This window comes from Ambystoma mexicanum, chromosome 7p (assembly GCF_040938575.1).
Source record: "Ambystoma mexicanum isolate Mex_15411 chromosome 7p, UKY_AmexF1_1, whole genome shotgun sequence".
Taxonomy (NCBI): Eukaryota; Metazoa; Chordata; class Amphibia; order Caudata; family Ambystomatidae; genus Ambystoma; species Ambystoma mexicanum.
In genome coordinates, this window is record NC_090939.1 from 50,852,446 (window position 1) to 50,876,320 (window position 23,875).

At 47.6% G+C, this 23,875-nt stretch overlaps 1 protein-coding gene across 3 annotated transcripts in view; it reads left to right on the top strand.

Moving 5' to 3' along the window:
• SPAG17 (sperm associated antigen 17) overlaps positions 1–23,875 on the top strand; it is a 1,712,709-nt gene that overhangs the window by 438,019 nt on the left and 1,250,815 nt on the right. For all 3 annotated transcript variants that reach the window (XM_069635754.1, XM_069635756.1, XM_069635755.1), the window contains exons 5-6: positions 5,330–5,498; positions 16,092–16,268. In XM_069635754.1, coding sequence (XP_069491855.1) covers positions 5,330–5,498; positions 16,092–16,268 — 346 coding nt within the window. The remainder of the gene's footprint in view (positions 1–5,329; positions 5,499–16,091; positions 16,269–23,875) is intronic.

Sequence of the window (23,875 nt, forward strand, 5' to 3'; positions counted from 1 at the left end):
TCTCAGAGCATTCCTGGAGGCGAAGAGCCAAGAACTACTGAGAATGACACCTGAGGACGTGGCCTTGGGAATCAAAAAGGAACACGGGTGGAAAGCGACTTAATGCACCAAATATAGAACAAACGTCTGCGCAGAACAGGTCAATTCCCCAGAGGGAGTCCTCTCTGGTGAGAAGAGTTCACCTAGGTTTGTGTGGGTTGAGTATGACTTGGCACAAGTGGACTCTCACTTCCTTCACGCATGACCACAGTTTGGACACAGTACACAAATAATACCAATCTTGATCCTCTGAAGACTTGGGGCCTCATCACGGCCTTGGTGGTAATACCGCTGGGATATCGCCACTGCAAATAGCGTTACTGGAACTCGGCCCGGTGCAATTTGTGCCGGATTACGAGTAGTGGTAAGGCTGCAATGCCCCTTTAATTTAAGAGTCCATAGGACTCTCTGGAGATTTTCGGCATTATAACCGCCAGGGGTAATAGCGCCGAAAACGGGCGAAAATGGGCGGGAAGGCTGGAGATTTACCTCCATGGGTTTGTAGGCAGGCTTCACAAGCTGAGAGATACAACTTTCAGACTGGGAATGGGTTGCTACGGGGTCCCTGGTACCCGCAGGAGAGGAGACCTGGACCGTACCCCAGTGTTGGATCTTTCAGAGATTGAAATGCCGGAAATAAATCCCTGTCTTGCTCTCAATAAATACCTTGGCAGTATTAAGAATTTAAGCAAGCAACTTTTCCATCACGTTGTTACCCTTTCTACATTGAGGATGATCAGCCTCGGTTCCACCTGCCGAGGTGTGGTCCGATTCTTAACCACGCTTTCTGTTCTCGAAATACTCTCTGAGACTCTGTTTCTTACTTCTGTTTTGAGTAACAGTCTCTCAATGATTGCCTTAAAATGCTTCCTTGGTCCTATGCTCCTAACAAGTTACATACACCTCTTTCGTACTCGGGTTCAGGTTGCACACACAGAAGAGACAGGAAGCAAGCTCCTTGTAAGGCTATTTATTCAATAATGTTCTGTTGGCATCAGTTCAGTAATACATTAGAACCCAGTACCAGTCACCACTCATCCATGTAGTTCATCCTCTCTCCAATCAGTCCCATTTCACTGCTGATGTGTATTTGAATCCCGCCTGGACTGCTGGCATTGGTAGGGTTAGACACTTATCAGACCACTTGGTTGGCTTGACATTTTTAATAATTGTGAACTAAATGTACGATCACCCGTCCATTTTCTATGAAGGTATAGTTACAAAAAAATCTTACATTAAAAAATCACGCATTGGTACAAACAGTTAAAAAGTGCTGAAGATATATACATTGTCACGGTGCTCAATTCTGCCCAGTGTTTGAAAAAACGTAACGTGTGCAAATCTTATAAATAAGCTGTAGGTTGTCTGGAAGATCTATTAACCCTTTATTTGCCCAACATGTTTCGTTCTTTTCACTTCTGAATCGATCAGTAGAACTTCATCATGGCTGAATTAACCTTCAGAAAAATATAGTACTACATTCATGTACTAGGGTGATACCTTCTGTAATGCAAGGATCTATTATTCTATGCTGCAAGGAGCCTTACAATCTTTTTACCGCTTTACAGATAGAGGGGTATTGTCCACATTCCTACCAATACACAAAGGTATCCGAATAATAGCTCTATCTTATTCTTAGTCTGTACAAATCACCTTAATGATAGCTTGATTTTCTTAGGCCGTTCACAATTGGCTGCGTAATGCGGTGGGGGGTCTAGTGTGTACTGATCTTGTTATTGGCAGGGTAAATATGTTTCCTCCAATGTGTGAGCAGGAGAGAACACTTCCTCTTAATCTAGGAGTTTTAGCTCGCAGATCTGGCTCATTAGAGAGAAAGTTTAATTTCTGTGCTATTAGGAATTTACGTGCCATATTTCTGCACTTTTCGGCGGCGATCAGACCTCTTTACGGGCCATACGTAGTTCGATGTTGCTGTGTGCCTGTCTGCATCGGAACAGAGGAAGTGTCTAGGTAGGAATGCGGACAATCCCCCTTTTTATCTGTAAAGAGGTAAAAAGATTGATTCCGAAGTGAAAAGAATGAAACATGTTGGGCAAATAAAGAGTTAATAGATCTTCCAGACAATCTGCAGATTATTTACAAGCTTTGCACAGTTTAGTTGTTTTCAAACACTGGGCAGAATTGAGCACTGTGACAATGTTTTTGCACTTCGGCACTTTTTAACTGTTTGTACCGATGCGTGGTTTTTTGATGTAAGACTGTATTTTACATGGTTTTATATGTTTGCAACTGTACCTTCTTAGAAAATGGATGGGAGATCATGCAAATGTCAAGCCAATCAAGTGGTCTGATAAGTGTCTAACCCTACCCATGCCAGCAGTCCAGGCGGGGTTCATATACACAGAAGCTTGTCGTACCAGGAGTAACCCCCCTGCTGCTTTATCAAATCCCCTGGGATCTCCCATAGTTTACTTCCATCACACTGATGCATAGAGAACACTTTCTCCCTCTCTCCCTCTCTCGCAAGAGTTCTGTGAGCAAGCACTGTGTGGATGCCTGCCTGAGCCAGACTGGAAGACCCTACATATAACCATCTCCTCACACAGAAAGCCGATCGCCGCCTTATTCTCCTACCACTGCTTAGCTGATGGCAAATACATCGTCTTCTCCTGCCCCTTAGACCCCCGAGCTGTGTGGCTCTTCAAGGCCTAGTGCTCGCCTCCTCACAAGCAATGGTCTTCTACCTCCAGACTTGTAGTGCTTCAAGTATCGACACCCCCTTGATTTCCCGATCCCATCCCCCAAGGCCTGCAGTCTCAAACTCAACCTATTGTACTGCCACTGTTCTGGAGCCACGGATAACCTTCAGAACACCTGCAGGACCCGGCCCATCTGATTTCCATGGACTACTGCTCCAGCCTCCGTATGCGCCCGTTGCACGTTGCACGTTGCAAGCACATTCTCTGCAAACTCCCTCCCTCTTGCCCGCTTCCACACATCGCCGCCAGACTGCATGGAACCGTATACAAGACCGACCTGTGTTCTAGTTCCTACTGCTTGTCTTCATAGGCACTCCTGGACTGCCCCTGCGCCCCCACAACACCCTTCCCCCCACCTCGCCCTCTGTGATTCCCAAGCCCACGTGCAGCCCCCTCCTGCAGACATTCCTTTGCCCTCCCTGCCCCTTACTATTAAACTCCCTAATCCCAAACATCAAGCGCATAACAACAGCCCAGCCCTTCCTCTGGCCACCGACCACCTAAATCCTTAGGGAAGGGTATATACAAGTAAGACTGCATGCTCAAATCCTTAGGGAAGGGTATATGCAAGTAAGACTGCATGCTCAAATCCTTAGGGAAGGGTATATACAAGTAAGACTGTATGCTCAAATCCTTAGGGAAGGGTATATACAAGTAAGAAGACTGCATGCTCAAATCCTTAGGGAAGGGTATCTACAAGTAAGACTGCATGTGCAAATCCTTAGGGAAGGGTATATATAAGTAAGACTGCATGCTCATATCCTTAGGGAAGGGTATATACAAGTAAGGCTGCATGCTCAAATCCTTAGGGAAGGGTATATACAAGTAAGACTGTATGCTCAAATCCTTAGGGAAGGGTATATACAAGTAAGACTGCATGCTCAAATCCTTAGGGAAGGGTATATACAAGTAAGAAGACTGCATGCTCAAATCCTTAGGGAAGGGTATCTACAAGTAAGACTGCATGTGCAAATCCTTAGGGAAGGGTATATATAAGTAAGACTGCATGCTCATATCCTTAGGGAAGGGTATATACAAGTAAGGCTGCATGCTCAAATCCTTAGGGAAGGGTATATACAAGTAAGAAGACTGCATGCTCAAATCCTTAGAGAAGGGTATCTACAAGTAAGACTGCATGTTCAAATCCTTAGGGAAGGGTATATACAAGTAAGACTGTATGCTCAAATCCTTAGGCAAGGGAATATACAGGTAAGACTGTATGCTCAAATCCTTAGGGAAGGGTATATACAAGACTGCATGCTAAAATCCTTAGGGAAGGGTACATAAAAGTAAGACTGCATGTGCAAATCCTTAGGGAAGGGTATATATAAGTAAGACTGCATGCTCATATCCTTAGGGAAGGGTACATAAAAGTAAGACTGCATGTGCAAATCCTTAGGGAAGGGTATATATAAGTAAGACTGCATGCTCATATCCTTAGGGAAGGGTATATACAAGTAAGGCTGCATGCTCAAATCCTTAGGGAAGGGTATATAAAAGTAAGACTGCATGCGCAAATCGTTAGGGAAGGGTACATACAGGTAAGACTGCATACTCGCATCCTTAGGGAAGGGTATATACAAGTAAGACTGCATGCTGAAAACCTTAGGGAAGGGTGTATACAGGTAAGACTGCAGTCTTGCATCCTTAGGGAAGGGTACAGACAGGCAAGACTGCTAACTCAAATCCTTAGGGAAGAGTATAGACAAGTAAGACTACATGCTCACATCCTTAGGGAAGGGTATATACAGGTAAGACTGCATACTCGCATCCTTAGGGAAGGTTATATACAAGTAAGACTGCAAAACCGCATCCTTAGGTAAGGGTATAGCCAAGTAAGACTGCTTACTCAAATCCTTAGGGAAGGGTATATATAGGTAAGACTGCATACTCGCATCCTTAGGGAAGGGTATAGACCAGTAAGACTGCTTACTCAAATCCTTAAGGAAGGGTATATACAAGTAAGACGACATGCTCATATCCTTAGGGAAGGGTATATACAGGTAAGACTGCATACTCGCATCCTTAGGGAAGGTTATATACAAGTAAGACTGCAAAACCGCATCCTTAGGGAAGGGTATATCCAAGTAAGACTGCTTACTCAAATCCTTAGGGAAGGGTATATATAGGTAAGACTGCATACTCGCATCCTTAGGGAAGGGTATAGACCAGTAAGACTGCATACTCGCATCCTTAGGGAAGGGTACATAAAAGTGTTGCTTGCTGTGTGGAGGCATGGCCTGAGCACCACTTCTGCTCATTGGGTGTTTTGAGAGGGGCGGGCATTGATCCAGGTCATACCTGGGATAGGCACAGCGAGCAGGAGTGTGATTGTGAAGTTGCAAGTAGGAAGGGAGCAGGCGCACTTGTGTTGGGATGTGAGGGGGTCTGTTACCTGCATTCCTCGCCTGCCATGTCCTCAGAGCCTCTGTGGGCCATGTGCCGCTTCCTTTCTGAGTTCCTGTGTGCATTAATGTACCGCAGGTGCTGGTCCTTCTGTCCCCCGTGTACCAGACCTCAGCAGAATGCCCCCGCACTAATCACGCTTCTCACCTCTGACCTTTCTCTAGGCAGCCAATGAAAAGCTTCTGGGGAAACCGGCCAAGGCTCCTGGGAAGAAGGAGAACGGGAAGTCTGCTGGCAAGGGGAAAGCCAAGAAAGAGCCGGAGCCCCCGGCCATCAAAAAGGAGACCTCGCTGCAGCGAAGAGGAGAGGAGGATGCCGTCAGCAAGTACATCGGTGGGTAGAGCTCAAATAGGGCCAATCCCAAGGCCGTTCCATGTCTCCTGGTGGTGAGGGCCAGGCCCTGAACCTTTACATGTCTGCTGGCGGTGAGGGCCAGGGCCCTGAATCTTTACATGTCTTGACATGGGCCTCATACCTCAGAGGGGCCATGAGCAGCTGCCTCATGTTGGCAATTTTATAAAAAAGCAAAATACTGCTTTAATTCGGGACATTAAATGTGCGCTTTGCAGCGCCCAACTTATAGGTTTGCTCCCCGGCTGCATTCCTTTATCTTCCCATCAGTGCACCCGACAGGTTCCTCTCGGACTGTTTCCCCCACTTGTAGACTAGGGGCCCCCCAAACCACATCTTACAATGTGCTAATGCTGGCCCTCCTTGCCCTCATCTTCCCCTCCTGCTTCACCACTGCCCTGGGCCCGGCTAGAGGTGAGGTGCATATGGATGCCGACTCCCCCCACCCCCCCCGCCCCCCTAGAGGTAATCGAGGGATGTCCAAACATGTGTACATCTACACAAGAAGCCAATGCTGAGAAGCTGCATGTGCAGGCACTAACCGGGCATTATTCTTCCAGGCGGAGGCGCCCTCCAGCCGGGCAGAGAACAAAAGAAAGAGACTGGCCCCTGGGGAGGGAGCCGCTGGCATGATGGGATATGATATGGCATTCATAACGCGCCTACACACGTGTTTCTAGGCGCAGCTTGACAAGGGTGTGGAAACAAAGGGAGCGCTGTGTACATGACGGCCTGCCAGCTCCCTGCACATGTTTAGCTGGCTGCGCCCCCTGAATGTCGCATAAGCAAGGAGCAAGGCCTCCAGGCACTAGGCGCAGAAACGAGTGGTAAAACAATGGACATCGCGCTGAGGGGGGTGCCGTTGTTGCTGCAGGGGAGCTCTGCCTCTTACTGAGGTGAACGTGTGCCCCTCCCTCATCTCAATGAGGGGCCCCGTGCATCCCGCTGACAGGGGCCTGGGGCTGGGGGGTTACTGGTAGAGGGTGTGCAGCTCACCGGTGGGAGGCCGGAGGCATGAGAACACACCTGCAGCTCCAAAATAAACGGATACACGGAAAATGGAGCTTCTCTCCGGTGATAACCGGTGACCTGGGGCTGGATGGACGCACAGGCCTTAGGCAGGGTATTGGGACTGATACTACCCTTAGGCAGGGCAGTGCCACTAATACCACCTGTGTATGTACGCGCTACCCGGGGCGAGCAGCTCGTGTTGCCAATGCTTGCGTTCTTAGTAACTGTGTGCATTGCAGTGCATGATCTATCCAAGATTGCCATCTAGTGGCCATTTTACTCATTTCAAGGGACATGTTTCCCTTCTAATCTCTCTGAAGTGGCTTTCGCTGGAGCGCGAGGACTGTGGCAGGTAACATTTGCATCTCATGTTGATCTGGGCTTCCATTATGAGGTTGATGGTAGCAGTACACACGTGTTCCTGCTTTCTGCTGTTCCTGATGATTGGCCAGGAGGCAGGGATGCCTCAAGCATTAATTACCCCCAGATAGAAGGTAATTTCCTTGTCATGATCTGAAGAGATCTGAAGGGGTGGCAGCACTGATCGGATGTATCCACCACAGAACGCCTTCCTTTATTTTTGAACGGTCTCCACATCACCCCTTACAACCATCCCAATCCTCCGACATTTTGAAAAAATCCAATTAGAATTCAAAAACATGCAAACAACAACCAGAATTATGGGCTGCTGCCAGGGGCGTTGCTAGGGGGTGGCTAAGGGGGCTATAGCCCCTGATCTTTTGGCTGTAGCCCCGGATAGTATCTCAGGAGCTACAGCCAAAAGACTAGCTAGCCCCCAGTCCCAACAGTTCCGACATCAGCTTAGCCCCGGGTCTTTTCCAGACCTAGCAACTCTCCTGGCTGCTGCCTTATACCAACTTTTTACTCATATAGGAATAAGGGGAGTAATACCCCCCTCCTGGCAAACTAGCAATATATTAACTGCCCACAAAAAAGGAGCATGGGATAGTCCAGGTAATTTTAGGATGCTCGCAATGCTGGACACATCATCGAAAATATTTGCCAAAGTCTTTTTACAAGAATTACATGTGCGGATCACCGAGAAACAAATATTACCTCCTAATCAAATTGGATTCCGTGCTAATTCAAGTACGACACATGGGCTCTTGTTACTTTCCACTGCTATTGAACACTCTTGGACTAGGTGCAAACTTGATGTGTACTGCGCATATATCGATTTCTCTGCGGCATTTGACACCGTGCAGAGAAACAGGTTATGGCAAAAGCTGTCTGACTGGGGTATCCCCCCCAGATCTCTTAAGGATGCTGATGTTGCTGCACTCTGACACCACTGTACGCATCCGTTTGAATGCGGCAGGCAGATTGTTGCGCCGATGAAAACAACTAGTGGCGTCAAACAGGGGTGTATGGTTACAGCAATACTATTCAATTTGTATCTGGCAGATATGGATAGGGCTTTCAGGATTGCTGCAGCAAATCCAGTGAACATTTCTGGGGTAATTTTAGGGTGGTTAGCTTATGCTGACGACCTTATATTGCTCGATTACACACCGGCAGGTCTTCAGTTAATGTTAGATGCACTGAGTAGCTATTGTACTCTGAATGGTTTATTGATCAATATCGATAAAAGCAAAGTGATGGTCTTCACAAAAAAAAGGTTGGCCTAAAAAAATACACATGGTTGTTGTCAGGGAAACCATTAGAACAAGTCAAAACCTATAAATATCTGGGGATTATCGTTGATGATCGATTGACTTGGAAGGCCCATTGGACCGCACTTAATGCTCGTTGCCATATTGCCAATAATGCTTTAAGCATCTTTATTGGTAAGAGCAGTGGCTATTCGGTGTCAGCGATACTGACCATCTACATCGCAAAGATCAGATCAATATTACTGAACGCAATCATTATATGGGGACACACATTTGTTAAACTGGTCGCGCGTCTTGAAGCCTCCCTGCTTCGAAAACTGTTCCGTTTACCACAAAGTGTAAGTGTAGAATACTTATATCTGGAATTTGATATGACTGGTATTTCTCATGTGTTTATTAACCATTGTGTATTAAACTTTGAGAAGCTGCTACGCCTAACGACCAATACCATTACAAGTGCTTATGTGTCTGCATATTTGAAACTTATTAGCGGCACTATGTTCGGTATACTGGGCGAGATGAAAAAACTCCACAATAAGTGGGCTTGTCAAATGTTTTCATGTGGCCAAATGAGTACTTACTCTGTGAAAGCGACTCTAAAAAATATACTCAAAGAGGTTAGCTATGAACAGCAGTCAACTAAAATCAACAGTGGGATTTATTGCAATTAACGTATATTGCGTAGGGGCATTCCGAGTTACATCAATGCCTACCCCAGCCCGCAAACAGTTCGACAATACCTTATATTGAAGTTTAATATATCTGAGGCACTGGAAATTAAAGGTGCATTTACCTGTATTCCACGTGCCAGTCGTTATTGTCGCCTGTGTGGTACCAATGTAATTGAGACGTTACACCACCTACTAATTGAATGTGAAAGTTTATATGCACTTCGGTTTCGCCACTTGAAATCATATAACAATAATTTTAACCCTGATGAAATTGAGAGTCTTTGGTCACTGTTTGAGTGGCAATGACATAAATCGAATGTATTTTGTGGTGTTATTTTACACCAAAATTGTCCTGATTTTACATTGTATTGATTGATTATATGAGATTTCTGTAATATGTTCATATGAACTATGTGTGAACCAATGACCTATGTACTTGGCAATGAAATTGTTACTCAGGGCGTTTCCATATTAATACTAGCGTGTTTAACTGTGTTGCTTCTAGACATAAAATTGTTTTTTAGGTATATAATTGTAAATGTAAATATCAATGAAATGGTAAATAAAACATTTGTTTTGTTATATGTACATCGATAAAAAAAGCCAATAAAAAATATCAAATTAAAATTGTTTTAGAAGAAAAACTTAAGCAAAAAAATGGTTTAAAACACACTACCAGGATTAAGTTGTGAGATTGCTCCAATTGGTTTGTTGCCAAGAAGTGGTTGCTTGTTCTACTCCTCTCTTCTAGATCTCAACACAAAAATGTGTGTACAAATGGCACCACGCCAGCTGCACACATTCCTCTGGGGGGTGTCTCTTCATATTGCAAAAGCGGGAGGCATCTCGCCTTCCATGAAGCCAGCTTAATGGAGGCAAATATTTTGTGTAGTCCGTTATTTTGCGCCTCCCCCATCCCCCTGCGCCCCCCCGCACACCGCCCCCAATCCTCCTCTCTTGTTCCTGAGAGGACCATATTGAAAATTAGTTGTTGCACATTCGCTACCGCAGATATTAGATTTTCTGGAATATTATCTGACTTATTAATGAGAACATGTTTCATCATGAGTGACTTTCCCAGCCGCGGGGAGGGTGGGGGTGGCACCCAGTGTCTTCATGAGACCTCTCCCACAACCCCCCTGCTCGTTCTGTAATTCAGCTTCATGACAACTAACAGATACCAGGAAACTAAATGTTGACATCAAATTCTCAACCAAAAGGCTATTTCTGTCGCAATAATGAGACAAAATGAGTCTGTGGCAGAACCAATCGTGTATTTTTATTTAAAAAAATAGATAGGCAACATAAAAAAAAATACTAGCATTCTCCGTTTTAAAACTTCCTATGTAAAATTTTGAGCTATTCAAGCTCAAAATTCGCAAAAGCAAGCACGTGGGCGCATCCATTTTGTGAAATGGAGGCTCTCCTGTGCTGGCTTTTGCTTTTGCGGCACTAATGAAGGAAAAGCCAGCCAGCTGTAGTAAACAAAGGCTACCACTAGGTGGCTTTCCCTTCATTAGTGCTGTAGGCGGAGGACGGGGACCGGAGACCGGAGCAGGAAAGCTGCAGCTGAATCTCGGTAAGTGCTGGAGGAGCCCGGAAAACTTAGAAATAAAACCGCAGCTTTAAAAACGTTGTATTTATGTTTGCGGTCGCTTTTGAAGCGACTACAAACATAAATACAACGTTATTGTGTTGGAAAACGCTGCGGTTTTTCTTTCACACACGCGGTTATGTTTACATGCCGCGTAGTGTTTCTACCTACAGCCGATTTCCCATTTGGGGCTCTCGGGCTCCCCGTGGGGAGCCCGAGAGACCCAAATGGGAAATGCTAAATGCTGCGTTGTCTGCCTAAATCCGCTTTCCCATTTGGGGCTCTCTGGCTCCCCGTGGGGAGCCCGAGAGCCCCAAATGGGAAAGCAGATTCAGGCAGAAACAACGCGGTTGTGTTGGAAAACACTGCGGTTTTTCTTTCCGAGTTTCTCAGGCTCCTCCGAGCCGGAGGAGCCTGAGAAACTTGTAAAGAAAAACCGCAGCGTTTTCCAACACAATAACGTTGTATTTATGTTTGCGGTCGCTTCAAAAGCGACCGCAAACATAAATGCAACGTTTTTAAAGCTGCGGTTTTATTTCTAAGTTTTCCGGGCTCCTCCAGCCCGGAAAACTTAGAAAAAAAAACGCAGCTAGTGCTTATTTAAAAAAAAAAAATAAATAGCACTTACCGAGATTCAGCTGCAGCTTTCCTGCTCCGGTCTCCGGTCCCCGTCCTCCGCCTACAGCACTAATGAAGGGAAAGCCACCTAGTGGTAGCCTTTGTTTACTACAGCTGGCTGGCTTTTCCTTCATTAGTGCCGCAAAAGCAAAAGCCAGCACAGGAGAGCCTCCATTTCACAAAATGGATGCGCCCACGTGCTTGCTTTTGCGAATTTTGAGCTTGAATAGCTCCAAATTTTACATAGGAAGTTTTAAAACGGAGAATGATAGTATTTTTTTTTTTTATGTTGCCTATCTATTTTTTGAATAAAATTTTTTACTAGACCATCCCTTTAAATGCAGAGCGCAAGAAAGCATTTCACATCCGACAGAGGGTTCAGTCTATGGTCAGTGCCTGCTCACTCATTCACTTGTCTACTCATTAATTGGAGAGGTTACCCGAAACCTAGGCATGCATTTCTAGGAAGCCCACTGACGCTTGCACAGAGACGCACTGAGGGGAGTCTCCAGCATTGCAAGAGTGGGGGTGGGGACGAGCCATGAAAGAAGTCCTGATACTAATACCCCCCGTACCTCCACATACACCTTGGAAAATTAATTCTAAACTGACACACAATCGTTCCTGCCCCCCATATGAGAACTTGACTCTGCACCCTCTCCCTGCAACATTCGGGCAAGAGTGGGGCCTGGAGCTGCGTGCTCCTGCTCTGCATCTGGCTCAGCCCCTTATTGGGTCTGCAGTGAGTCAACGGCCTGGAGTGGGGCATGGAGCTGTGTGCTCCTGCTCTGCATCTGGCTCTCCCCTTATTGGGCCTGCAGTGCAGTCAGCATCCTGGAGTGGGGCATGGAGCTGCGTGCTCCTTCTATGCATCTGGCTCTCCCCTTATTGGGTCTGCAGTGCAGTCAGTGGCCTGGAGTGGGGCATGGAGCTGCATGCTCCTGCTCTGCATCTGGCTCTCCCCTTATTGGGTCTGCAGTCTAGTCAGTGGCCTGGACTGGGGCATGGAGCTGTGTGCTCCTGCTCTGCATCAGGCTCTTCCCCCTGGAGTGGGGCATGGAGGTGTGTGCTCCTGGTCTGCATCTGGCTCTGCCCCTCATTGGGCCTACAGTGCAGTCAGTGGCCTGGAGCGGGACATGGAGCTGTGTGCTCCTGCTCTGCATCTGGCTCTGCCCCTTATTGGGCCTGCAGTGAGTCAGCGGCCTGGAGTGGGTCATGGAGCTGTGTGCTCCTGGTCTGCATCTGGCTTTGCCCCTCATTGGGCCTGCACTGCATTCAGTAGCCTGGAGCAGGACATGGAGCTGCGTGCTCCTGCTCTGCATCTGGCTCTGTCCCTTATAGGGCCTGCAGTGCAGTCAGCGGCCTGGACAGGGGCATGGAGCTGTGCGCTCCTGCTCTGCATCTGGCTCTCTGCTTATTATTGGGCCTGCAGTGCAGTCAGCGGCCTGGAGCGGGACATGGAACTGTGTGCTCCTGCTCTGCAGCTGGCTCTGCCCTTATTGGCCCTTCAGTGAGTCAGCGCCTGGAGTGGGTCATGGAGCTTTGTGCTTCTGGTCTGCATCTGGCTCTGCCTCACATTGGGCCTGCAGTGCAGTCAGCGGCCTGGAGTGGGACATGGAGCTACGTGCTCCTGCTCGGCATCTGGCTCTTCCCCCTGGAGTGGGGCATGGAGCTGTGTGCTCCTGCTCTGCATCTGGCTCTGCCCCTTATTGGCCCTTCAGTGAGTCAGCGGCCTGGAGTGGGTCATGGAGCTTTGTGCTTCTGGTCTGCATCTGGCTCTGCCCGACATTGGGCCTGCAGTGCAGTCAGCGGCCTGGAGTGGGATATGGAGCTGTGTGCTCCTAGTGTGCATCTGGCTCTGCCCCTTATTGGGCCTGCTGTGAGTCAGCAGCCTGGAGCGGGACATGGGGCTGTGTGCTTCTGCTCTGCATCCGGCTCTCCACCTTATTGGCCCTGCAGTGCAGTCAGCGGCCTGGAGTGGGACAAAGCGCGTGTTCCTGCTACGCCCCCCATTGTGCATAGTGGGGCAGAGCAGGAGCATACGGCCACACTGCTGACTGCGTCCTGCTCCAGACCGCTGTTCTAAAGGCAGCCAGGCCAAGCAGCAGCACACAGCAAAACTGCTGTAGGATGCCCAGATAAACAGACTTGCCACAGTAAGTTCGGGCTAGACTGGTTGCCCCCAAATGCAACTCTCGCCAAGTAATAGCACATACCATACATGGGAGCCTCCTAATTTACATATGGATTGTATCAACAGAAGTGACTTCACAGAAAAGGACAGTGCAAGGAGCATCACCAGTCTTTGATACTTGGAGGCCCCATGGAAGTGACTTTAAAATAAATTGCCATAAGTAAACCAAGTGGCAAATAACTCTGTGGTGCAAAATACCTAAATTGCACTATTATTGTATATGGAGCAACTCATAATAGCATAATCATAGCATAGTAGTCATAGGTGCATGATATATTAACATAAGCTCTGAAGTGAATCACAGAGCTGCAGATAAGACAGTGTGATTAAATGATCTGCTTAGGTGAAACCTGATGTGGACAATTTAAGCAACTGAAAACATCTTCCCAGGTCTAGTTGATATGGATATTTATTAAGGTTTTGATTTGCATTTCCTGTCCTTAAATAATACTTTATAGCAATGCCTTGGAAGCAAACCACATTACATAATAAACTAGCCTTTAATAATAAACTAACTGTAAACTATATACATCGTCATAGAAATATGCTGAGCAGTAAGAGTATGGCTTTAGTTTTATTCTCCCCATCCTGCATGCAGTCACAATAGCATCATGCAGATTAATGTGAGCCTAACAAATCCCCCTTGGGTTTTAAAGCCATAGTAATTGTTTCATAAAGCCTGCAACATTATGCACTGTTCTCGCTTCTGATCACCCCCATTCAGATTTCTTAAGGAACACAAGTCCCTGCGAACAGTCCCGTCCCTCCCATCAGTGCCTAATGGCTCTCACTATAATTCTCTGTTGACACAGAGAAACGTGTCAGTTTCCTGGAAGAGCCGCTCTGCTGTCTGGAGCTCGAACTGTCACATGAACGGGAAAGGTTTCCTGCTGCCAGGACGAGGAGGGTGCTCAGCAGGAACACTGTGCTCCTGCTCGGCACCCTCAATGTACCAGTGCTACTGAGGGGGGCAAGCTGCCGCTCTCTGCCCCCTCGCCGCTCGGTAGACCACTGGACGCACTTTAGTCCCAAAGGTGGCTGTGCATTCAGGCGGGGGGGAGGGGGTAGACTGAGCTTCCGGCCCTCAGGGCAACATGACTCAGGAGCAGAACCCATGCTTTTGTGTCTAAAGGTTGTGAGTATCCATCTGACGTCAACGAAAAATGTTCATCAAATGCATTTTGTTTTTGGGGGCGGGGGCCCAACCCAACCCCCTGTATATAACCCTTAAACTCCCACCCCAAACATTTCACAAACAAAATTAACCTGTTACCCCACACAAAAATGCATTCGATGAAAATGTTTTCGTTGCTAAATAGTCAATGAAAATCTTTTAGGTTAAACATTTTTCGATGCAAAGACTGGATACCCATCTAAAGCTTCTATGCCAAGAGAAATACATTTGGGACCTGAGCGGCTCATGCCAAGGTGTGGTTCCAGGGTGGCCACAAGTCCAACATGTGCACAATTGACCATTCTGTGCAACACAACACCTTACCTGTAATATGGAATGGCGTGGAGTTTGCTCACCTATGCTGTGATGGCAGTCTTCCATCCAAGCACTACATGCTTGTTTTGCAGACATGTGCACTGGGCCACTGCACACCTGTAGAGATTCCTTGGTGGTCTGCGCAGTGGTTATCGTTGTGCATTTTCAGGTCTGCTGGAGGGAGCTTGCTCTCTGCCAGCCTCTTGAAGGTACATATTTAAAGGGACCCCAGCTGATCTGTCATGCATGATGACTGCATCCTGCTTAGGGAGAGCCACATATTAGAGCACATGTAATTCCATTCCTCTTAAGTGCTCTGAAAAAACTTCAACACAGCTCACAGGGGTGGGCTGGGAAACAAAAGAGGCCCTGGAAATAGTTTTCAAAGTGGCCCCAAATTACACATTTTCAGCAAGCTCAACTCTTTTCCTATGAGAAAATGTGGAAATACCACACAAAAGAGGCCCAGGGTGCAGAGGACTACCGGGAAATCTCCAGAGTTTCCTATAGGCCAGCCCACCCATGCTCACTAGGCTCTGCGAGAGGGCAACCCACGTACCAGCATGGGTGGCAAGCATAAACGATACTGCAGTACCTATGCTCTTGTCATCTCGCCCCACCACCACCAGCCTGGCAGGATAGGTGAACAGACCAGAGAAAAAATGGGAGGCTGCCTAGAAGGGGACCTGTCTGATTGAATCTCAATTTACTCGCCTCCTCGATCCCTCCAATCCTCCACTGCACTCAACATCATCATCCTGTGCCTTCTCTCACTTCCGCTCTTTCTCCCGACTCACCCGCTCCATTGGAACCCACTGCCCATAACGATCAAAGCCAGCCCAGGTGTGGATCTCTTCAAAGATCAGCCAAAACTTTACTTACTTCCCCTGCCCTCTCCCCATCCTCCCTACCTGACCCCACCACTGCCTCCATTAAGGCTTATGATGTCATCTGCATATTCAAATATACTTCTCTTTAGTTTGAAGCACTAGCGCCCTTAGATTAATGTGACCTTCGCAAGTCACCTGTTTTCCTATGTACATTTTGTTTCTGCTTGTTTTATCTTCTCCCTGCTATATGTCCTGCTTTTTCACACGCTGATAAACTATTGTACAGGCACCCTTCGTGGGAATGTCTCCGTCCTCTGTAACTGTGTTATTGCAAGTCATTTCTGGTCGCAATTGACATCCCTGTTTTTCAAATAAATAGAAATAGAAATGAGTGTTGAGTGTTGAGTATTGCGGCTTAACTGTATATTTTATGTGCGGGCACAGCACGTATCTCCTCTCTCTCGTCGCTCGCCAAGTGGTTGAACCATTTGATCGTCTCCAAGATGCACCAATGACCATATTTTGTTTTTGCAGATGATGAGCCAGATGACGGCACCCAACATTACGTCATCGTTGTGGGTTTCTACCAGCCCCAGCTGCTGCCCATGCTCGCAGATGTGGGGATCAACGTCATGAGTGTGATCGGCCTCACATCCGAGAACTATGAGGCATTGCCGAGTAAGCCGGAGGACCCCGGGCTCGCCCCTGAAGGTAGGAGGGCACGTTGGGGGAGAACGGGGCACATGGAAGGTTTATCATACATGTTATGCAGTGCAATCCAAAGGAACAGGGCATGAAACGAGTATGCATGGTATCTCTACCACTGGTGGTAAATGAGTAAATGCTGCAGGTGGTACAGAAGGGCCATACCACCATCCTTGCCATCTTGGAAAAGTAAGTCCTGTAAAGATGAGGGCAGTTGCCGTGGAAAATATGATCTGCTCTGACCTGATGCCTATCCCAATCCTGTGCCATGGTGGGTACACCTGCTGAGCACATCAGCAGATCTAGAAAGGAACACTTGGCTGTGGCCCCTAAGTGACATGAAAATACCAGGGAGGCTCTCTGGTCCCCTGAGATCACATATCACCTGGTACCTGGTGGTGTATTGTAACAAGGGGGATAGGGGCCTGTATCCGCACGTCAGTTTGCCATGAAGTCAGAGACATGCCTGATGCTTAATAGGCTGTGCAGGAGGATTTTTTGTAGGCCTGATTCAAGTCCGAGTTTCTGCTTTGAAGATGTTGGGTGCGTAATCCTCAGCTTCTTCACCCCAATTACTTTCTCCTAGTTCTTTTAGTGGCCTTCTGTCATGTGTGTAAATAGATTTGCTGGGTGCTTGGGGCGCTCGCACTGGATTGGGCACACAGTGTTTCCGCAGCACCTAATGGGGCCTCATTACTGTTTACTGATGATGGGAAAGCGGCTGGACCAAAAGATTCCACGTGTCCTAGTTCAACCCACATGGGATTCCCTGTTTGACTCCAAATAAATCTAAGAAACAATAACGAGGTGCACAAGTTGCAGAAAGACAGCACTTAAATGCATCCACTTAACGATCTGGAGGTCAGTCCGTCCATCTCAAGAGACCAAAAGGCTGAGGGCTCTGGACCTGCCCATATTAGGTTACAGTTTTTATAGACAGAAACCACAAAATTACAATAATATACCAGACGTTAAGTAAATGCAAATCTCTAAACTCCTACTGGCTCTGCCATTTACAAACCAGCAGAGTAGGGCAATGTATGTCCAGCTTTAGGTTAGTACATTACCCGTGACATTTCCCGATCCATCCCCCTGCAGATGCTCTAATAGGGCAATGAGCGAAAGTCAAATCGGCACCTGGTGGCAACAATATTAGATACACTAACATCCTTTCTCATGACACCAGACAGCTTGGCTCTCTAGCCTGTTCCCAGACTTCCTGCAACTTCCTCACCGTGAAACATATCGTTTGCAACTACCACGTTGATGCATGTTACGATCCCCATTGCTAGACTAAGGACACAAACTCTTAGTTTGCAGAACGTTCATCTTGCCTGGGAGAGAGAGAGAGAGAGAGAGAGAGAGAGAGAGAGAGCTCATTGGAAAACCATGCAACAGAAAGCCCACCTTTTAGAAGTAATTTCTTGTATGATTTGTTCTACTAGACCACACCTCCACAAACCCGACAGTCCTAAGACTTCACTAGACAGCATTAGACCTCTAGTGAAGCTTGATGCAGTATTTTGGCAATGCCTCAACCTGAGGCCGAAGTCACACCAGGACACATCTTTGGCAACTGTTGTGTTTCCGTTTGGTTAATGCTAAAAACATAAGCCACTGTTATTCTGTGTGTACGACTTCCCTCTGAAAAACGTCATGAGAGAGGATAACTGGATCTTCATCTTTTGAAACAATATTTGAGCTGCTTGTTCACCCAGCCGCATACTTGGCAACTTTACAAGTTCTCTTGGATGCGGCCAAAACGAGGACAAAATCGAAAAATGGCAGAATCACCGAAACGACATGGAACCTTGACGTTGTGAGTATTGTCACAGTCTGTATTTCCCTTTATGTTTAGGACGGTGTGTTTGCTTATGAACAAACCACCAGAATGTTGTGGCCATTGAATCACTAGAAAGGGGACATTCACTCGATTGTTCCCACGGCCTGCTTGGTTCTGTGGAGAATTCATGTGATGTGGTTCAGGTGTCATGGTGCGTTAGTTGCTCACACCTCCATTGGGTCTCACTGTGCCTGGAGGAAGTCTTGGCTGACTACATTTCGCTTATTTAATCAGGTGGAGCAGTGTCCTATGCCTGATGGCTCTCCCTGCAACTCACCCCAAGTTCCCCCATGGAGTCCAGTGCATATGTCAGAACCAGCATAACCCACAGCAGAGTTTCTGATATTGGGGGCGTTCTTCTGTGGCCTCCAGTATTGTGTGCCTCTTGTTTGTGAGGCTACGTCATAAGTATGGCCCTTCTGCACCAGCCCTCACCTGGAGGCGAGGTATGTAGGAGGTGCACAGGATAGGCCTCCAAAGTGATTCTGTTCTCCTGCTCCCATCTATGGCAGGTGCAGACGTAGATCTCCTAGTGCTTATCCACCACGCATGGCCAGTGCAGACACGGGGTCTAGTGGCAGGCACTCTATTGACAGCCACACATGCTTCTTCATACTGTTGATTGGCCAGATCTGCTCATGCTAAGAGATCTGAGAGCTCTTAGAAGATTTCTTTCTGCATTGAGAGAAGGCCTTACTCTTGAGTGAACAGCCAACTGCAGGTGGAAGCTGGTTACTTGTTACTAGAAATCGATAAACGAGGGCAAATGATGAGCAGCTAGTTTCTGTTTTATTTTGAAACTTGCTGTACAATTCTCCAACAGGACATAACAGACCTCAGGATGAGGGCTATTTTACCAGTGTTTTATAGCTGTGACCGTGGCCCCCCTGAACCCAGAGACTGAGAGTGGGGTGGTCATAGAGGCCGAGTACCACCCCACGCTAGTGAAGGGTGGGCCCCGGAATAGGTCAACAGGGGATCTCCAGACCACCCTCGCTGAGTCCCCAGTGTTTGCCAGGACACATAAAAATATACCAAGACGTCAGAGAGGTCCATCCTGGAGGCTCAAGCACCAGACCCTTGAAGACCGTGCTAGCTGCCTTCCCTAGGCTCAGGGGAAGCTGCTGCTGCCTAATAACTAAAGAATGCTGCCTCCAATACATTGGAGTTCCTGCTCCTTCCAAGCGATCCAAGCTGCAGGCAATTTCTGAGACCTGTTTGTCTTCAGCAACGCTGCCAGATAAATCACATGGACAGATGATATCAACCAGCCTGGTGCTGATACAGTCTTTGCACAAACTAGGCTTGTGACAACACTGCACGTGGTCCACAGGATCTGCACAGAGGCATGTTATGGTCGCATTGCTCTCCCACTCCAGCTATTGTCTGCCATGATGAAAGCTTCTCATTGCAGAGATATTTCCCTAGTTCACCTATGGGTTTTCCAAGCCCATTCTCACATGCTCACAGGAAAGCAGACACCCTCAGCGGCAACAGGTTTCAGGGCACAGCAGACCTCACAGGTCGGGGGCATTTTGGAATCAGGCCTTGATATGACCTCAGGCCAGGACCCTTACAGACTATATGACTCAGGCACATGGGCCAAACCAGGCCAGTCCACCCTACATGGGTGCAACGCCATGCCTTATGCTCCACTTCAATGGAGGAGGAACCAGACTGTAAAAGCGCTTTTAGGCAGTCTCCAAGTGTGAGGTGTTCAAGTAAGAGCCGGAGAAAGGTGTTTGGGGGGAAAAGTGGCAACCTAGAGTTGTCCTCAGAAGGAATGAGCTTGGAGAAGATAGTTGAAGGTTGGACAGAGAAGGTTACTCTGGAGGAGGAAATGTACCATCTTGAAATAAGACGTTGCCTTGAAGAGGAGGTTTATAATCTAAAAAGAATTTGTTGGCAGGAGGAGGTCATTTTGGAGGATGTGGTTTTCCATCTTGGAAGAGTAGTCTATTGACTGTTTGGTTGGAGGAGGGTTCCTGTCTGCGAAAGGATGTTCTTTACAGGAGTTATACCAGGTGAACCGAAGTCTGGGAGCGAGATCAAATGGGAAGAGGGAGGAGACAGTTCCCTTAAGCCTGTGAAGGACTGAAGGACTGAAGACGATAGGCTAATCCGATACCCCTAGTCAGTAGGAAGGTTCTGGCAGACCAGGCTGGTTATTGGGATCTTATCGACCAAAGAAACAGAGTGGTACATAACAGAGCAGGCTAAACATCGAGAAACACTACAAAATAAATAAATGTGGTTTTATTTGGGGGGGGGGGAGGGTCCCACCAAACCCCCCTTTTTTCCACCTTTTAAAGCCACCCCAAACCCATCCCGACCCATTTTACCCATATATATATTTCACCTTTTCTGTCTTTTTCAGTATTATTGTCTGCTCTGTTATGTACCACTCTGTTTTGTTCCCAATAAAATGACTATGATGGTCCATGGAGCATATGTTGGTCCCTCCCAGGAGTGGGCATTCTCAGGGGTATGGGGGGGACATCTACACCAGGAACAGTGTCCACTGCTAGAAATTAATTCATCCCAGCCCTCTCATGAGAACCTGGGAGAGTACATCGGGGGTGAGAGAAGATGCACCACTGGTCAATACTGCCATGGAAAAAGCCAGGTTTTCCTCGTCCGGACAGCCAGGCTTGGGAGACCCATCCCCCTCAACCAGGGGCAGCGCTTGGTGATGCCAGACATCTCCCTTGGGAACTGACATCAGTCTGAGCTGCAGCCAAAATTAGCACACAAGGGAGTTGGAAAGAGAACTGAAGTCACACCACCTTGTCCTGGAGAGTCCAGAAGATGGACTACATAGAGATTTTAGGAAACCTGGAAAAAATGCAGCCCACAGGCAAAGATCAGGGAGTCACAGAATTGAGGGCTAATTTAAGATTACATTTGGGAACCCGCAAGCATGTATAATGTGCAGGAGCAAAGAGTTTGAGGAGGAATATAGCACCGGAATCATGATTTAGGATATTTGGGACTTGAGACGTGCAGACATTTATGCATTAGTGCATCTTACCCTGACAAAAATGAATCGTTGACATGCCGCCATTGGTCTTCTCCTAGCATCGCTCCTCCAGTGGTGATGGAATGGCACTCTTAACAGCAAGACCTATGCACGTCTACCTGGAGATCACAGGCCCCTGTGCTAGTCACAACTGCTGTTTGTGGTTGTTGGTCAAATGACAACCGAAAAGTGTCCATCATGTCTGGCTTCAGGTGTTTGGTGTTGTGTATTTGTTATGAATTAGCCAAGCACGTGGTCTCTCTGTGCCTTTACGCCCACTTTATGTGGTCTAAGAAAGCTGCCATCGCTTCCAGCTGGTGCACACCTGTTTGACTGCTACCTGGGCTATTGCTCGCATGTCATGAAGCCTTACTGTGTGCACTGTGATACCTGCAGTAGTGCTAGGGCAGTCCACTCGTGTTCTCAGTGCCCTCTTCATTCACTTTGGCAACACTGCTGGTGGGGACCAGTACAGAGAACAGTTGAAGGGATCTGGGAACTAAGTACATGGAATCCTGTACCCTGGGCTCTTTTATCCGTGTTTATGACCAGAGCACCCTCCCGCCCAGTAGCAAATGTAGGCTTTCTGCTGCCTTAGACACAACTAAGTACATGGGCCCCCATCACCCTAACTTTGCCCCACCTCTGCCAGATTCCTCCCCTTCACCAGATTCCTCCCTTTCATCAGGCTCGGTCCACCTTGACCAAACTACACCACTTCACTATCTGCTTGTCCCATTCCCTTCCCATTTTGGCTCCTTAACATCACCGGAATCTTTAAAGGCTGACCGGGTTAGAAAGTTATTGCTTCCACTCTGCTTCAAGCCTGTCCTCTTCCATGTTATGTTGGTTGAAAGAGTGTTTTCAGATCTCTGCTGCCCAAGATTTAGAGAAGGCCGTGTGTTCTACAGTGGAGTGCACTGGAGGTACTTGTTGAGGCCAACTTCATACTTTCCCTTAGATCAGAGAGCAATGGTTTAGAGGAAGCTAACAGAACAAGCCCCTCTGCATCATCCACAAGGCTGTCTGGGGCCTGGGACCATACTATCTCCCTCTCTCCCTCCCTAAATACTCCCCTGCCAGAGCCCTCTGCTCCTCTAACTCCAACTCTCTGCTTGTCAAACGCTTCTCCGAGCCGAGACTGGGGGGAAGGTCTCTCTCCTCAGCTGGCGCCTCCCTTTGTAACAGCCTCCCTGTCCATCACAGACTTGAGCCGGACCTCCTTAAGTGCTGGAAACCTCTCAAAACTCTGCTCTCTTCTCTACCTCTTTCCCTTCCTTGCCATCCCACTGCCGCTAAGACTGGTGGCCAGGTCCTCATGAATCTCGCAGGTTACCAGGCCCTAGCACTTAACTAAAGCCCTCCCTTGGCTCCCCTTTGCACTTCCTTCCAGGCCCCCATCAGCACTTGTCCTTTCTTGCTCCTTTGCCCCTAACCCCCCACCTTATCTCCTGCACTTCTCCTCACTGTACTTGTACGTCTGAATGTCACAAGGTGTCACGCCCCTTCGAAGGCGGTGGTCTTTGTGGCATCGATGGATCGTTGGACGACGGGTGGCGGCCATTTGTCCTAGTAAGATGGCCGCCGTAACTGGAGTTGCGGGTCTAGATTCTGCACGACTCGGTTTCCAGGAAGTGCTGTCTCCCTATCCGAGTGTAGGTATATCTGTTCCTGTGATCAGCACACAATTGCGTTGCTACTCTGCTTCAACAACGCTACTGCATTTTCCACTGCCTCTCTGTCTCCCGATTCCACGGACTCCATCTCTTTCTCTTCCATTCCCGACTTATTGATCTCTTTTACTTCGTATAGCTACAGGCTTATGTTACCCCGGTATTGAGACCGCCCGTGCTAAACTCTGTTCTTTAGAAACAACTCCTAGCTCCGCCCTCCATTCCTCTCAGGTAAAGACCTTCCAGTGGCTTTTCACTATTCCGTTTTAGTTATCTTACTTGTTCTCATCAAAACCTTCCTTACTTACTCAGAAGTCCTCTGAAGTCTCTGGCTGGCACCTTTACCCACATTTCATTCCTGTTTAAGGGTAATCTCCATACATATATATCTCATATATCCATTTTTCCACTTACCTGCCTGTACTTACCAGTCTCTTTCTCTTTCAAGACAAGCGTCCTCCGGACTTCACCGGAATCTCCACCTGAAACCTGAAGACATCTTACCGCTACCATCGGCACAGGGTTTTCTTCCCCAGAGGGTTTCCCGGGGACTTCTTCTCTTACCTGGTTTATCCGGGAAGGGAAAGAGGTACTTGGGAGGCTTTCACTTTCATCTCCCCGCCTGGAGCAAGGAGAGTCTTCCCCTGCTAGAAGGTGTCAGTCACAGGACAAGAAGAGAGCTAACGGTGAGTCCTTGGGGTAACCTGCCAGTTGGATTAAATTGTAAGATTATTGTGACATTCGTCACTTTTGTTACAGTTAGCAACGCCCACTTTAAAGAAGATATAACTGAGCTTTCAGAAATTCTGAGCAGGTTATCTCAGGGGTTCAGGGTTACAAGGAAAAATGGACGCATCCCAACAACAACAAATAATCACCGCTGTACAAGCGCTGACGGCCGAAGTGCAGGCTTTAAAACAGGAGAATGCCTATCTCCGACAACAGGTAGGCAGAGTCCCTAGTTGTTCTGAGATACCTCCTGGCCCAATTCCGGGTGGCTTATACGACGGTAATCCTCATAAACTCAAGGCCTTTATTGAAGCTTGTACCGTTCAGTTCTCATTCAAGACCGCCTTTT